This window comes from Rhinolophus hipposideros (genome assembly GCF_964194185.1).
Source record: "Rhinolophus hipposideros genome assembly, chromosome: 10".
Taxonomy (NCBI): Eukaryota; Metazoa; Chordata; class Mammalia; order Chiroptera; family Rhinolophidae; genus Rhinolophus; species Rhinolophus hipposideros.
The window spans coordinates 48,304,625-48,322,041 of record NC_138056.1 but is presented as its reverse complement, the minus strand read 5'-3'; the positions used below and the strand labels follow the sequence as shown (position 1 = coordinate 48,322,041).

Below are 17,417 nucleotides of genomic sequence, written 5' to 3'. Positions count from 1 at the left end.
TGTGACAGAACATATTTTAAACTTATCAGGTAAAATAAGTAAACTTTAAAAATGGGGTGGGGAGTAAGGCCAGCTCAACCTTCAACTCATGATGCATTGCATAGCCAATGAGATTTAAGTGAAATGTTTATGTGTTAATGAAGTACATTATATTTTACAGTTCATGGCAGAAAGATAATGAAAGGGACTTTAAAGATATATAATCTGATAGATAATTAGGTCCTGAAAGTTTACTTACCTTTGAAAACTTCCTTCACAAAAGTTAACGTCTGCCTTATAGAGATATTATTCACTTCAGCAACTCATTGACCGTATCTGATTACTGGGCGCTCTAAGGACTAAGAACTGCATGCTTACTACTTGAATAATTTAGCCAGCAATGGGGAGAAAATACTCCTCAAAAACGAAAGTAGAGAGGGAGAAAAAAGAAAATGGATAGGTCAGTAAACCAATTCAGAGAAAGCCTAAACCACTCATGTGATCCACAGAATTATCGAAAGCAGTTCATCTTTCCCACTACAGAAACCAGGGAAATAAGCAGTCTAGAAGCTAAGTCTGTTTTTCCCCCTACCTTCAACTTTCCAGACACCAGCGATTTGAAGAAGACAAACCAGAGCATGCTGGTTTCCCAACTCTAACATAAAGCAACTATTATTTAACAATGTGGTCAAAGTTAAGCACCTAACAAAGTCTTTGAGCAGAAGAAATAATGGTGTAAATAAGTTTAATCCAACAAATAAATAGAACTTAATAGAGATGAATCAGTTATTTCAAAAGGCAAACATGACTAACAATCTCATATAAAATGGAAACATAAAATGAAGTCAATATTGAAATAATTTCTACCCCCAAATTTTTTCATTGCAAGACAAGAATATAACAAGAATGTGTAGATTAGGGGGGAGGGGGTTATCACTTTGTGAGGGGTGAAATGTCTAATGATTGCATTGTTTTGTATACCTGAAACTAATAAAAAAAGAATTAAAAAAAAGTGTGTGTGTGTGTGTACATATGTACACACACACACACAATTTTTTTTCAAGAATGATTCCTCAAGCAATGTAGCAAGATGGAGGACTGAGTAAATGCTAATATCCTCCCTCCACTTAAAACCTCACAAAATGTCAGAAAACTTCTTTTTCATAGACTACATCTATAAAAGCACAGAAAAGAAACAGAAAAAGCATGCCATTAGCAGTCAAAATAAAAAATACCCAAAAGATAGAATTGGTTTTCATATCTAAAGGTTATAAAAAGAAGAAAACATATAATAACCAGAAACATAAGATGCTCCTTCTCTGTAGTAATCAGGGAAATGTAAATTAAAATAAGGAGATATCAATATGTGTGCCTCTTTTAAATGGTAAATGACTCTTTACTGCTATATTTTAAAAGCAGTTGTAGTAGTAAGAACTTTGTAAATAAATACTTAAAACCTGAAAAAAAATGATATATCATTTTATCCAGCACATTAGCAAAACATTAAAAATAATGATAATGGTTTGGCAAGGATTTGAAAAAAGGGACTCTCTTTTACTGCTGGTGAGAGAATAAATTGGAAAAGTCTTTTTTAAAGGTAATTTGTTGATATCCACCAACGTACAAAGTGTATGTACCATTTGACACTGCACTTTCACTTCTAGGAATTAACCTAAAGGAGGTATTTGTTCACATATGTTCATGTGTGTTCAGTGCAGTGTCTCTTTTAAATTGGGGGAAATGGGAAACAATTTAAATAACCAACGATAATGGAATGGTTAAGTGAATTATGCCTCATCCATACTATGAAATATCACTCAGGATGAAAAAGTATCTGTATGAAACCTCCTTCCCCTCCCCCCCAAAATCATACTGTTAGTGAAAAAAAAGCAAGTTACATAATAGATCATATTATTACTAAAAAATCCTAGCTTATTTGAAGTATTTACCATCAGACTGTAACACCCACACCTCTCTCTGGCAATCACCTACCTACCTATCTGTCAATTCCCCTAATTCACAGAAAAACTTATCTAAGTTTCTCTCCAATTACTCCAGTGATCATTACTGAAGATTTCAATATCAGTATGTTCTCCCAGTTCCTTCATTTCCTTCCACATTAATTTTTTTCTTCCATCCTACTTTAGTTACCTATTCCCATGATCATACCCTAAACCTTCTCATGTCCAATAACTACTGTGTTTTCCCGAAAATAAGACCTAGCTGAACAATCAGCTCTAATGCATCTTTTGGAGCAAAAATTAATATAAGACCTGGTCTTATTTTACTATAAGATCGGATCTTATATAATTAATACAATATAATTAATATAATGTAATATAAAATACCGGGTCTTATATTAATGTTTGCTCCAAAAGACACATTAGAGCTGATTGTCCAGCAAGGTCTTATTTTTGGGGGGAAACACGGTAAACTACCTCCAGGTCTCAATTTTAAGCCTCTCACATTTAGACCACCACTTCCTAGCTTTCCAACTTGTATGCTAGTAGTCCTACTTTTACAATTCTTTATAACCATCAAAATGTCCAGTCCATTGGCTATATGACTCTTTCACTGTCCATCATATACCTCTTCCGTCCTTAAATAACCATGGTCCAAAACGTAACTTGTTTGTATCCATCTTCAAGTCTTCCGCATTTCTCCATCTGACATATTCTGGCAAAATCCTAACCCTGGTTAAACCCAACACATTGCTTACTCCAAAAGTGTCCAACTCGGTCTTATTTCCATTCCAATAAGAGAACTGTGATTTTACTTGGAAGTTAATGTACCCAGCTAAAACACTATGCTTCCCAGCCTCCCTGCCACCTAAAGGAAGTCTGTGACACTGGACTATAAAATAAAGGTGAAGTCACTGGGTGGGGCTTTGGAGAAAGCTCTTTAAAAGGACCCAATTTAGCTGACGTGCTCTTCTGCCTTCTGTCTAGATGTGATTCTAGCCCATTAGCCAATTTACACCTCAGTGAGACAGGCACACTTGAAGATGTCTAAACAGAAAGACCAAAGTAGCCTGAATCCCTGATGTCAGAGCTGCCATGTCAACTCTAGACTACTTACCTCCGTTTTTCTTTTGTTGTTATTACTTGAGAAAAATAAAACTGCTAATTTGTTGGAGTCATTATTTTGGGGTTTCTACTACTCATAGTAACTACTGGGGGTGCCAAAAAAATGTATACAAGTGGACATTTTGGTCCACGTTGCTCAAGCAGTTCTCCGTAATCTGGATGCTGACGGTAACCACTTTGAGCACCTCTTGCAGTTGCAGAAGTCAAACGTGACTTGCATTCATGTTTTGTTATCAGTATATATTGAGCATTACAATTTTAATAAGTTTTCCTTTCTTAAAATGTATATACATTTTTTTGGCACCCTCTGTAGAATTCCTAACTCCTAGGCTCATTACAGTTCATTCCCCACACAGCAACCAGAGAGCTTTTAAAAGTATAAGCCAGATAGTATTACTAGCTTCCTATCACATTTAAAATGAATTTAGGTTCCTTACCAGGTCAACTAGGCCTTCTTTGATCTGGGCCTTCTATCTCTCTCCCAGCTTATCTCCCAAATCCCCACACTACCCTTCCACCCACCATTTGCACTCAACTCCAGGCACATTGTTCCTGGAGCGGACCAAACTTGTTTCTGTCTCAGGGCATATGCATTTGCTGCTCCCTCTGCCTGGAATGCTCTTTCCTCATACCTTTACTTTGTTCCCTCATTTCTTTCAGGTCACAACTCAAATGCTGCCTTCTCTGAGAGATCTTTCCTGATAATTCTATCTAAAATATAAAACAGTCTTTTTGTGTCTCCTCAAGTTTCCCTCCCACTCTCCTAAACTCCTTCTCCTTCTTTATTAATATATATTAAATATGTGTTTGTTTACTTATTGTCTGTCTTCCCCACTAGAATGGAATCTCTCCAATGGCAAGAACCTTGGGTGTCTTCTTCAGCACCGTATCCCCGCTACCTGGCACACAGTAGGGATATGATGAATAAATTAATGCACACCATGATTTCATTTATACTGAGAAAGACTGAAGTGTGTGTGTGTGTGTGTGTGTGTGTGTGTGTGTAAGTAGATAAAGAATCTAAGATATACACCAAACTGTTGATACCAGTTACCTCTGAGGAAGAGAGTAGGAAATAAGAGGAATTTTCACATTTTGTTCTGCATTTCCTGTGTTATTTTTTTCTTATTTACAAAAGACAACTATAACACATGGCAAGAAAAAAATTTTGAACATATTTAGAAATATAAACCTATTCATAGAATCAAAATGTAGAAACTCATAGTAATCCCAGTAAGCATAACATTATGCCACAGGTTAGATAATTATGATTATTAAGTAAATATCTTTTAAAAGAACTAGAACTGGGAATAAAATTTATTACTAACTTTTTATAGCCTTTATAAAGGTTTGTACTGCCACTTATACAAAATAATAAAAGTATACTAAATAAAAAGTATATTAGTAGTATGTTACACATCAAATTAGTAATGATGAGTTCTGTAGAGTTGATTTCCACTTAACCATCCCTTGCTCAGTAGCAACTTTTAAAGACCTTCCTCCCCTAAAGATTCATCCAGATAATTATATATTTACTTTGCTTTGTTTCAGAAAATGTGCATTCTGAGAGACATCTTTTTCTTTATCAAGTTCTCCATACAAATGTCTAGTGTCTTTTAATATTTTTTACAACTTTATTGAGGTGTATTTTACCTATTATATAATTTAACAATTTTTAGTAAATTTACTAAGTTGTGGGACACACCTTAAATCAGTTTTCAGAAATCTTCACGACTATAATAAAATCACTCATACCCATTACTGTTAATCCCCATTCCCACCCCCTACTCCAATCAACCATTAATCTACTGTGTGTCTATACACTTGCCTATTCTGGATATTTTTTATAAATGGAATCATACAATATGTAGTCTCTTGTATCTGGCTTCTTTCACTTAGCATCTTTTTGAGGTTCATCTATGTGGTACCATGTATCAGTGGTTCATTCCTTTTCACTGCTAAATAGTATTCCAACATATGGATGTGCCATATTAGTAACTTCTGATTTTATGACTTGAATTTCCAATTTCCAGGTTGTACAATGGATGCAGGATTAACTTGGGTACTTGGGTTGTAAGGGAGAGGGACCTATAACTAACTTTTATTTAACCCAAATAACATAGGTGAATGTTTTGCAAACCCAATCCATTTTATACAGGATGAGATGGTCCTAGCTTCACTCAATAACATTATATCATCAGTCCCTTTTAAAACCATCTTCTTGTTCCTCCCTACTAAGAGGAACTTTGCCTCATTTTTCTACTTCCAAGTCCTTGTTTCCTCTTTATCTTTAAGCTGAGAGCTTTGAAATGTCCATACTCTCCAAGTTCTGAAAAGATATATTAGAATTAAGTATCAGCTTATTCTGGAATTTTATTTAAGAGGAATCTGTGGTTCCTTTGATGTGGTCCTAAGAATAATGTCTTACAATATAGAAAAAAAGCTTTGTAAATGTTCTTTCAAAAAATGAACAAACAAAAAAAATCTCACAATACCAATATAAAAGGAGCACGAGGACCCAAGTCAACATTTGACGCTCATTTAAAAAGGGTCAAAGAATGTATAGTAATTAAGCAGTTTTCTATTATCTTTTCTCGTTAACATGACCTTGTTAATACTGATTTTTTCATTCAGTATAAAATGCTACAATAATGTCATTGCCTCCCCTCTGTTTTATGAAGATATCTGATTCAGATTAAGTGGATTACTTACCTTTATAAAATATTAAATATCTACACGTAGAATGATTATCTAATCATTTATGAAGGTGGGTAAGGGATGGTGCTACAGGAAGAGGGCTGGGGAAGGATGATAAGAATCTTGTAACACACTTCTTACTATCAGCCTTTTTGAAGTCTTAATTATCTAAGTGATTCCTAGACAATTAGCTTGAAAACACCAAGAATAAGATAATGTGGACACAGCTAAAAACTTTCCCAACAGTAAACATTCTCTAGGAAATTATAATAATCTACCACACCCTTACTTGCCTAAGTTACAGTTCTTCTGGAGTACTTAATAGAGTGAAAGCAAAAAAAGATACCAGTTACATGTAATTAGAAGAACCTTGTAAGATAAGGAAAAATAATATAAGCTATTATTAAATAAATGTTAGCTTTTAACTAACACCTAAATGCCAAGAATATCACTTTTGGTGGCCAGTTACTGCAGCAGAAGTGTAACAGGCACTATGAGCTAAATTTTCACCTTTGAAAATTTTCACCTTTGAAAGGACAGATTCAAAGGGGTTCTTAGTTAAGTTTTACTCCACTTCCATTACAGCTACAGAATCTAACTGCTGATAGGAGGTAGTGTGGAAAAAGACAGGCTCTGCTTTGTAAATTTAAAAACCCCTAGGTAAATCAAACTCCCAAAGTAGATCAAACTTTTTTTGATGTCATTATTTCAATTTACTTGAAGAAAATGAATGGCATCATAATATGTATACTATACCTTTCTCAGGCTTTCATATTCCTCACGAAGTTCCCCAGGCTTGCTTAATTTGATTGGTGTTCTGAATATAAATTCTGGAAGAAAAAGACGACACTTTTTAACAGGATTTTCTAGGAAGGAACCAACGCTTTTTTCTATTGCTGTCCACACATTATAAACTACATTAAAAATTATGGTCATCTTAATTTGAAAATGTATTAATTTATTTAACAAATATGTGTTAAAGCGTGTAAACCGGGCACAGTTCTAAGCACTGGGGAGAAGCACTGAACAAATCAAGTCCTTGCTCTCATGAAGTTTACCGTCTTGTGAACGGAAACATGCAGTAAATAATCAAATAAATGCGTATATAATACAACTGGCGGTACTAAGTGCTACGGAGGAAATTAAATGTAGGATGAAAGAGATTAGTTTTATAGAATGGTCTGGAAGGGCCTCACTGGTACAGTAACATATTAAAAGATCCTCAAGGAAAAAAACTGTATTTAAAGCTTTTAGTTCAGTGTTACCAAGTAACCTTTTAAATGAGCTGAAGTTTTATTCATAGTACTATATTTTTCTATTTCCTTTTCAACATTGCCATTAGAGTATGTTCCTATACACAACCCAGTTGAAGGTTCTCCAGAGTCTTGAGCATAACCTTAGCTTTCTAAAGCACAGTCTCTCTCAGCCCTTGACTACCTAGTTACAATATATATATATATCATATTTTTAAATCTTTTATGCTGAAATTCTGTTTTTTCCCCTTCTCTCTTTCTCAGCTGAAATTCTGTGTTTTTTTCCCCTTCTCTCTATTTTTAAATCCAAGATATCCAGGCCCACAGAAGGCAAACAAGACATGTTGGTTATATAAACAGATGATAAAAATCCAAGTTAAGAACAGGAATAAAAGGTTAAGTCCTAAATGCTATCAAAAAGGAAGGGAAAGTACACATACTTCTACCTCCTTAAATGTAGATGATACCTTTATATACCTCTATGTATATTTAGTGATTGAAACAGTATTTTGACTTACTAATAACTCTACATCCCATTGAGGTTGATAAATATTTGTTGTAGAAAAGTAGGCTCCTCAAAAAGTTGACTTTTGTCCTTTTTCAGTTGTCTCAACTATTTTAGAAAGACTTTTATTTAGTACACCTGAGAAATGTGGGAGACACTTAGGAATATTGCACCTAACCCAGATGCAGAAAATAGTGGCTTAAAGATCTGCCAAGTGTAAGACAAATGTTAGACCCTGGGTTTGGGGGATAAAAAATTCCATTACCTTCACCCACTGAAAAAAATAGTGCTGATGACTATTTTAATCATATTCTTTAGGCACATTTCCACCTCTAGGCAAATAGTATTTCAAATTAGATGCTTTAGACGGGGAAGGAGGGAAGGAAAAGCAAAACTCTTAAGGCAAAAAAATACTTTCAGTCATTTATGTTGAACCTATTACATGTAAGAGATTCATCCATATTTTCTCAGTGAAACATCACCGAAACTTTATACGGTAGGTATTATACACATTTTACAATAAGGAAAATGAAAGGTTAATGACTTATTCAAGGCCAAAGACCTTAGTACATAGCAAAACCAAGAGAAAAGCATTAAAAATAAAGAGAGAAATTACATAATGATTAAAAACGCAACCCATCAAAAAGATATAATAATCATGAACTTATATGAACATACATCACAGCAAAAACTAATGTAAGGAGAAATTAATAAATCTAAAATAATGGTAAGAAAACTTAACACACCATAATTAGATCAGGCAGACCAAGTTATTAAAAACATAGAAAAATTGAATAAAACAAACAAACCTGATCTTATTTATATTATGTATGCACCCAATGAACAGAATATATATATTCCTTAAAGCAAACAAAGAACAATTAAAAATACACTAAGTCACAAAGAAGTTTCAAAAATTTTCAAAGAATTATACAGACTTTGCTCTTGGATCCTAGCTATTTTCCAAGTCACGTTTTCTAGCTACTTGGCTGATTATTGTGGTTTATCCAATGCTGTTTCTCAATAAATTCCTTTTCTGCTTAAATTTGCCAGAATAGATTTCTGCTGATTAAAACTAACAACCTGGCTGATTCTAACATTTTTTACATGGTACTATGGAATGACCGATTAACTAACCTCCAGTAAAATTGGCTAAGAAAAAAAAAGAGAGAAGACAAATTAATATTAAGAATAAAGAGGAGGACCAAAACACAGATACCAAGGTGAGTTTAAATCTCCAGAGACTATTAAAACACTGCTACAAGGAATGAACTTGCATGCCTGCAAGTATATCCGTAATCAGAATTGCTGGGGTAAAAGACCATGTTGCAATTCTGGCAGGCAATCCCAAATGGCTCTTCTTCCTTCAGAAAGCCTGTACTAATTTATAGTCCCACCAGCAATGAATCAAAGTGTCATTTCCTCACACCTTTTCCAACACAGTGAGTATTGAAACTTTTTAGCTTTGCCAATGTAACAGGTGAAATTTTATGTACATTATAGTTATTTTATGAGTAAAATTGAGTACTTTTTATGTTTGAGTAATTTACATTTTCTTTAACATGAAAGGCACGTGAATTTCCTTTATTCCCACTGAGTTAACTTTTTCTTCTTGCTTTGTTAAAGCTCTCTCTATATAAGGAAAATTAGCCTTATGTCACTTGAATAGCAATCCTTTTCCTAGTTTATCATTTGTCTCAACTACTTATAGTGGTTATTTTATGTAATTATATTAATCATTTATGTATCATTTCTCTTTTATGGTTTCTGCATTTTGTATCATATTTGGAAAGACCTTCCTCAGACCAAGATACAATAACAAATTCTATCATGGCTTCTTTTGGTACAAAGTATAAGATTCTTCTCATCTACAAAAATTCAAAATCTTTATTTGTACTTGGGGAGCAACATAAGGAGGAGCATAATCTTATTCACACTTATAAATAAGTCTACTATCCAACACAATATTTTAATGATAGCCTGGTAGAAATGGTAATTTTTACTTACTGTTGGAAAATCTGCTTCTCTAAAATGGTTCTTTCTGACATTTAGGACAAAATGTCCAAAGAGCTTAACATGTTCATTATATAGTGTAAATAATACAAAGCTAAAAGTTCGATCCCCAACTTAAAAGCTTCCAGAGTCTTGGGATAAGCCGATCTCAACTTCCTCTTCTGTAAAATCAGAATAATACCTATCCAGACTATTGTGAGGATCAAATGAATTTAATGATTTCAGCCAGGAGAGTGGCATTCAGTAGAATCCAATAAAAATAAATTCTTTAAAAAGAACTGAAATTGTCTCTGGTGTTAGTGAGATAAAGTTGTGGTTTAGTCTGATTTGCAACAATTTCTAAGAAACAAAGATAATGATCCGGGTGCTTTGATTCATGTATTATACGAAAAGCTAAATTCACTTTGGGATATTTATTAAGATATCTTAAAGTTCATATCTAAGACCAAGTAGGAACTCCGCGTCCTGACTGAAATCTTATTACGCCTTGACTTATTTGAGAGTAAAAGGAAATGGGCAGGGGTAGGAATGGAATACCAGTTTACATTCACCAAATGTTGCCAGGGATGGAGGAGTGTAGGTAGAGCATAGAGGATTCTTAGGGCAGTGAAAATATTCTGTATAATGTTATAATGATGATTATATGTCACTATACATTTGTCAAAACCCATAGAATGTACAACACCACGAGTGAAAGATAAACTATGGACTTTGGGTGATTATATCGTTGTAGGTTTACCCTTGGTAACAAATTTACCATTCTGATGAACAACATTGCTAATGGGGGGTGTGGGGGTAGGAAGTATAAGGGAAGTCACTGTACCTTCCTCTCAATTTTGTTGTGAAACTAAAACTGCTCTAAAAAATAAATTCTTTAAAAAATAATAATAAGCAGGGCAACAAGATGCCAAAAGAACCAGAAAAGGCAACACTACCTTCCTTATTCCTTAGTCCAGAAGAGTTAGTCCCAAATCCACCAATTCCTCCACCAGTTTCTACAGGAATTTTCAAGTGTTTCAGTAGCACAGAAACAACCACTCACCCTTCACCTCACAGAAAAGAAATGCTAGCAACTTCTTCAGGTGTCATTGAGATGCTGAATATCTTGATATTTGTAAATAAATCCAATGGTTGAAGTACTTTCTTGATGTCTGTCCACTGACTGGTACTATGTTTAACAGCAAGAGAAACTCTCTAAAGATACGATGCCTGAAGAATGACTCACCCCTGTGGCCAGTGACCTAAGCTGAGTATTGCATTCAGTCTGATGTAAACTGTAGGAGCAGCTACACTTCCTTAAAGATCCTTCCTAAAAAGGCTTTTCTCTGGGGCGAGGTGACTGGTTATTAATAAAGGCAAACAAACAAACTACAAGACATGCATTTTGCTAATTGTACCAAACTCTCAGGAATGAAGTGCCATTCATTGTCAAAGCATCCACACTCAATACAAAATTAGAAAAAGGACCTCACTGAACTGTACTGGAAAGATGTTATCCTAACAACTCTTAAATCTGAAGGTAATCGTCCCTTGGTACCTAGCTATGTTTGAGCTTCTAATCCTTCTTAACAGTGCAGCAGAATGAAAAACAGCTTTGGACTTGGAGTCCCAAGACTTAGGTCTTTCTTGAATACTCCCACTTACTAGCTATTTGCCCTTGGGCAAAAATCTCTCTGGCTCATTTCCATTATGATGGCTGGCAGTTATGTAGCACATTATGCCGGGCCCATTTCTAAGCACTTTGTTAACTCATTTAATCTTCATAATGCCCCAATGTTATCCCCAGTTCACAAATGAGGAAACTGAGGCACAGAGCATTTAACTTGCCCAAGCCTACACTACTATAAGTGAAAGACCTATGATTTAAACCCAGACAATCCAGCTCCAAGACCTGTGCTCTTACTATGTCTTATTATCTTTTTAATAATTAAAATAAACAAATAAAGCTTCCTGATCCTATAAAACAATTGGCAAAGGACATGAACAGGCAGTTTATTTAAAAAAAAAATTTCGGATGACTTATAAACATTAAAATAGTTCAATTTCACTCATAATTCAAGATATTAAAATCTTTTAAACCAGAACGCTTTTATGTATCAGACTGGCAAAGACCAAAGTTTGATAAAGGCAAGAGTTAACTAGGGCATCACTTATCTTAAATATGTGTCATACAAGTGCACAAAGACGTATGGACAAGAATATTCACTGCAGATCACTCAATACTGAAGACTGGAAATGTCCTTCAATTAGAGACTGACTGAATAAATTATCAGATAACTAGATACCATGAATCTATTTCTACACTGCCTGTTTTTATTCCTAGCCTGGTTTCTTCAGGTCCCTGGCAATTTTTGTTAGAATGCCATTCATTGTATATGGCAAACTCTAGAGGTTCTGGATGATATTCCTACAGAGGATTCACCATGTTCTCTGACAAGCGGTTAGAATGAGGGCAGATCACCTCCCAATCCAATCAAGGCTGGCTGCAGTCTTTGTAAAGCTTGTAAAGCTAGTTCTACCCTAGTTTGTAGGCCTCCAATGGTCCAACTGAGGGTGTTTACCAAGGCTGCTTGCCTTCCTTAGAAGGTCCTGAACTTTTTTCTCCTCCACACTGAAGAACTGCTAAAAAGAGCTTTGCTTTTCAGTAGCTTTTTGTGAAACCTGTTAGCCTTTTACCCTGCATAGATTAAGAATCAGCAAATGCCTCAAGAGAAAAAAAGCAGGTGGAGGGGGGACGCACCCCCTTCTCTCCGGTATCTTGGCCTCTCAAGTTCTGGTTGCCTTGGCAGCCCTGAACTACAATTTTTTATATCCCCAGCCCCCTGAAAAGCTCTGCTGGTTTTTCTGCCTCTTAATAGCTGCACTCTCCCTTTGCCAAGAATCCACAAATGTCTGAAGTCCCAGTTGCCTTGGCAACTTACCAATGCCTTCATATAGATTTTTTTTTTTTTAAATCAGGCTTTTCTAGTTATTCTCAGCAGGAGTTTTGGTCTGCTTCAATCTGTTCCATCATAGCCAGAAGCAAAATCTACATTCTTCATAATCACTGGAGAAGACAAGAATCTCATCATGAAACCACAAGCCATTACTACAGAGAAAATGCGCAGTGAGGAAGAATTAGAGAATATTCCTTCGAGAAAGTCAAGAAAAGCATATAATGAAGGTAGAACATATGTTGTCCAAGTCCTAAAGAAACAATCTTACTACAGACAGAAACACATACGTGAGTGACACAACTACAGAACATCAAAGTTATAAACTAAACCCCTAAGTGGTGCATAGAACACCAAGAGGTAGCAAAACATATGTAAAGGCAGAGACATACAGGAAACAAGGGGCCATTATCAGTATTCCTCTCCAGGTTACCTGGCTTATGTCATTGGAATACGCAAAAGAAGAAATTTTAATGTTAAATTAAGCATACCAGAAGTAGTAGGAAGGTAGAAACATGGGGAGTGAACCACAACTGAGTTCTAAAACCAAACTAAAGTGGTCTCCCTTTTATCTAGTTTTTTGTTTTAGTCCTTCTAATTCTGTAAGAGTGCAGATGATAGCCAGTACCAACTGTCTTAAACTAATGCAACTGTTCATTTACCCACTTGCCCAAGACCAGTAACAATTGACAGCTGGTAATATAAAGAGTATTTACCTGGGAAGAAGAGGAAGTATAGAGAAAAAGTGAAAAGCTAATAAAATGTTAGTATCAAATTTTAAGGCTGCTTACTTAAGTACCATAATTAACACCACAGATTACTACTACATTAACTTAACATTGTTTATGTTTTAATACTATCCTTTGGCAAAAAACTAACCAAATCAAAATGTCACAGCCCACCTAAAATACCAAGGACATAAAATGTTTGTAACTTTTGACCTAATAACTTAATTTCTGGGAGTCTAAAGAAAATAGTCTAAAATACAGAAAAACTTTTATATAAAAGTATTTTCATTGCAACATTATTCATAATTATAAAACAAAAACTGAGAATAAATGTCCAATATTGAGGGAATGGTTAGGCTAATTATGGATAGTACACGCAATATACTATCATTCTGCCATTAAAATTATATAGAAAGATTTTTAATAACATGACATTGCTTTAATAAGATAGGAAACCAGTTAAGTTAAATGAGATGCAAGTTTCCAGACTGAAATATGCCTCATAATTTCAAACTTGAAAAAAACAAACAGAAATGACATTAACGAATGAAAAAAGAAACAGACATAATTGCAGAAGTCACAAAGGGAGAAAAAGAAAATATTAGTGATAATATATCAAGTTATCACATACAAATGTACACGAATAATGGAAAGTTACCAGAGATTAGGAAATGAAAGAGGGAATGAGCAGTGGGGAAGAAGGGAGTGTTGTGGGAAGAGAAAATACACACACAAAAGGTATGAGACCCTTTCCCCAAAGCATTTATACATAGCTTAGTAGGTAAGACAAATTCATAAAAAATTTTAAAACAGATTTAAATAATTACAGAGATGATGACAGATGCAATGTCACAAAATAAACAATTGCCAAATGACTCTTACAAGCAGATGTTGCCATAGCCGTCTGTAGGAGGAAGAGAACAAAGCTGGAAAGGAGAGGCGAGGCTTTAAGGAGGTGGGATGAAGCTGTCTCTCTGGTAAAACTTAGATAAGTGAAAAGATGAAGGAAGAGCAATGCACGTGAACAACAAAACATGATCAAAAATGTGATAAGGCTACTGAACTGCACACTTAAAAGGTTAAGATGGTAAGTTTCATGTCATGTGTTTTTTGCCACAATTTAAAAAATTGTTTTCAATGTGGAGGCTGGATAGTAAATAAATATGTTCTGCTACAGCAGAAAGTTTATATAGGAGAATAGTATAGGCCAGAAAGGTAGTTTGGGACAGATTCTAGAAAACCTTCATTAGACTACAGAATCTAAATTTTATTCTGTTGGCAACAATAATAACACAACCAAATATATGTAATCTTATTAATATGGGAAGGCTATTGATAAACAATAAAACCTCAGTTGTCCAGCAGGCTTGGGGAATAGGGTATTCTTTAATTTTATATGGTTACAATGTCATATTTGGGCAGAACCTTCTCTGCATTCAGTGTGAGGGAGCAAGTTCAGGAACTCGCCCAGGAATATGTCGGTCTGGGTTGGTCAGTCAGTTAAACATTTTTTCTTAATATATAGCACTCTACCAGCCACAAGAGTATGCCTGATAACTTCTCTAAGTAGAAGGACCCTGAGCTGTGGAGACCAATCAGACTCCATCACTTATCAGTGTTGACACTGGGCATTGTTACAACTTCTCTAGGCCTCAGTTTCCCCATTTTCCAAAAGGATAATACCTTCCTCAAATGGTTATGATTAAATGACATGATTTAATGTAATGCCTGGTAGTGTTGGGCTTATAACTGATACTCATTAAATGTTAGATATTTTCCTATAAGGGAAAAGAAAAATTCTACTTAAATTTTACAGGGATAGTATTTCTCAGAATTATAGGAAAATATAAGAATTCAATGGAAAAAAAATGGTGCCAGATATTTTTTTCTATATATTAGTGGGGCAACTGGAAGGTGTTTACTTATTAAATTAACTGCTAATAAAAATAATATTCCGATTCCAAGTTGCATCTTGCTCGCTTAGTGTAAAGAATTAACCTGATTTGTACTTTGATCTAGAAAGAACGAGGAGCCCTAAGTGGTCTGAGGCTGTATAGACTCATGGTCAGACAGTAAATATTTTCAGCTTTGTAGAGCATACGGTCTCCACAACTGCTCAACGTGGCTGTCGTAGCATGAAGACAGTCGCAGACAATATGAATGTGTATGGCTGCTGTGTTCCAATAAAATTTATTTACCAAAAGAAGCAGCAGGCTGGATCTGGCCTGCCAACTAGTTTACCAACCCCTGGTGCTAGAAGTTGAATGTTTCTGTCCCCCCAAACTTCATGTTGAAACCTAATTCCCAATATGATGGTATTTGGAGGTGGGTCTTGGAAAGATGATTAGGTCACGAGGGCAAAGCCCTCGGGGATGGGATTAGCACCTTTACAAAAGACATGAGCTTCCCTGCCCCTTCCACCAAGAAGATGGCTGTCCCTGAACCAGGAAGTGGGCCCTCATGCGACACAAAATCTACCAGCATCTTGACCTTTGACTTCCCAGCCTCTAAGACTGTGAGACATAAATTTTTGTTGTTTATAAGCCACCCAGTCCAAGGCATTTTGTTATAGCAGCCTAAATTGACGAAAACACCTAGATCAGAGAAACACAAAGTAAGAGAATAGAGATCAATGGGATTTACAAAAGCAGGTAATTCAACAAGAGTAAATAAGGTTCCTTGTTGAATCCAGAAATGGCCCAAACAACAAGGCATAGTTAGGCAGCCCACACTGGAGCACTACACTCAAAGCAAAATGAGGCACACAATAAAAGGTCACAGAAGCAAATGTGTAGGAATGCTGCAGAGATGGAGGCCTGCAGACCTACGCAGACCGAGACCATGTGCTCGTACCCTCTCTGTATCCACCACAACCCTGTGTTCATTGGCTGTGTTCCAGTGGAACTTAATTTCTGCACGGTGTGAGGCAAAGCATCATTCACAATAGTCCACACAATGGAATGACACCAAAATGAAGAGTGCAGGATTTAGAACCATAACAACCTACATTCAAATCGACCACCCACCGGCTTTGTATCCACCAGTATTTATCCTTGCTAAGCCTGTTTATTCCTCCATAAAATGGGAGTAACACCTACATGAACAGGGTTATCTCATCTAATCTTCCAATACCTACTTGGTACAGATTGTGTGTGTATTAAATGGTAGCCTAACTGGCCTCTCTGTCTCGTAGACTCTTGTCTTTCCGTCTCTCTCTAACACTGTTTCCCTAATTCTTCATAACAGAGACCTAACCCTATCATCCTCCTGCTTAATAACTTTCATGGGCTTCCCTCTGCCTCCAAGATTTAAAAACAGGAACCAATCTAGCACTCCAGCCACATTTTCTACCATTCCCTTAATACTTTTCGCCTCTCCAGCGTCCACACATCTCACTATTCCTCTATATGCCATACCCTGTGTTTCCTGTGACTTTTATATATGCCACTTCCTCTGCCCAGAGTGTTTTTCCTTTCACTATATGATGATTAGTTCAAAATACTGTCCATAGCCCTCTCCTTTCTGAAGCTTTTCCCACTGACTCAGAATTACATTAGTTTCCTGTACGCCCTCACAGCATTCTGCACCATCTTAATTGTAGTAGCGTTTATTACCTGTGTTATAATTATCTCCCTCTGCCTCCCCAAATTAGGAGAGTTCCTTAAAGATAGGTATGTGTCTCAGTGTAAAACAGTGGCTTAAAAATATTTTTTGTTGAATGAATCAATGCAAAAGTGCTTTAATAGCAGCACCATTTTGGACTAAGGTCGTTTCAAGAGTTTGTTGTCTGAAAGGAGTTGAATTTAGTAAAGCTTTTCTTTCTAATGAAGGCAAAAATAAACTTTAGCAAAGTCCAAGTAAACTCCAAATTAAGGGAGTCCAATCTTTTGAGGTTTTATTATAATAGCTTTACAGAACCAAACACAAAACACAAGAGAAATAACAAAATGTAAGGAAGCAAAGGAACAATAAGTCCACTGCTACTCAGAAAAATAAAAACCAAACTTGGATATAAGTCGTCTTCAGGCTTACAAATTGAATTGTACATACATGTAGTAAGCATGACTGCCTAAGAGAAGTTGATGGGGGAAAAAGCAGTTTTGCTGCCTACAAACTCAGTGTGAGCTAGGCCAATGCAGTGTTTGGCAGCAGTAATAAGAATTTAGCATCTAGCCTAGGGAGACAGTAAGCCCCGCGATATTTTGTCCTGGTCAGCCATTATT

The 17,417-nt window shown here is 35.7% G+C and overlaps 1 protein-coding gene across 1 annotated transcript in view; it reads right to left on the bottom strand.

Moving 5' to 3' along the window:
* RNF169 (ring finger protein 169) overlaps window positions 1-17,417 on the bottom strand; it is a 77,243-nt gene that overhangs the window by 43,089 nt on the left and 16,737 nt on the right. The window contains exon 2 of the mRNA XM_081061876.1: window positions 6,519-6,592. Within this exon, the coding sequence (XP_080918002.1) occupies window positions 6,519-6,592 (74 nt within the window). The remainder of the gene's footprint in view (window positions 1-6,518; window positions 6,593-17,417) is intronic.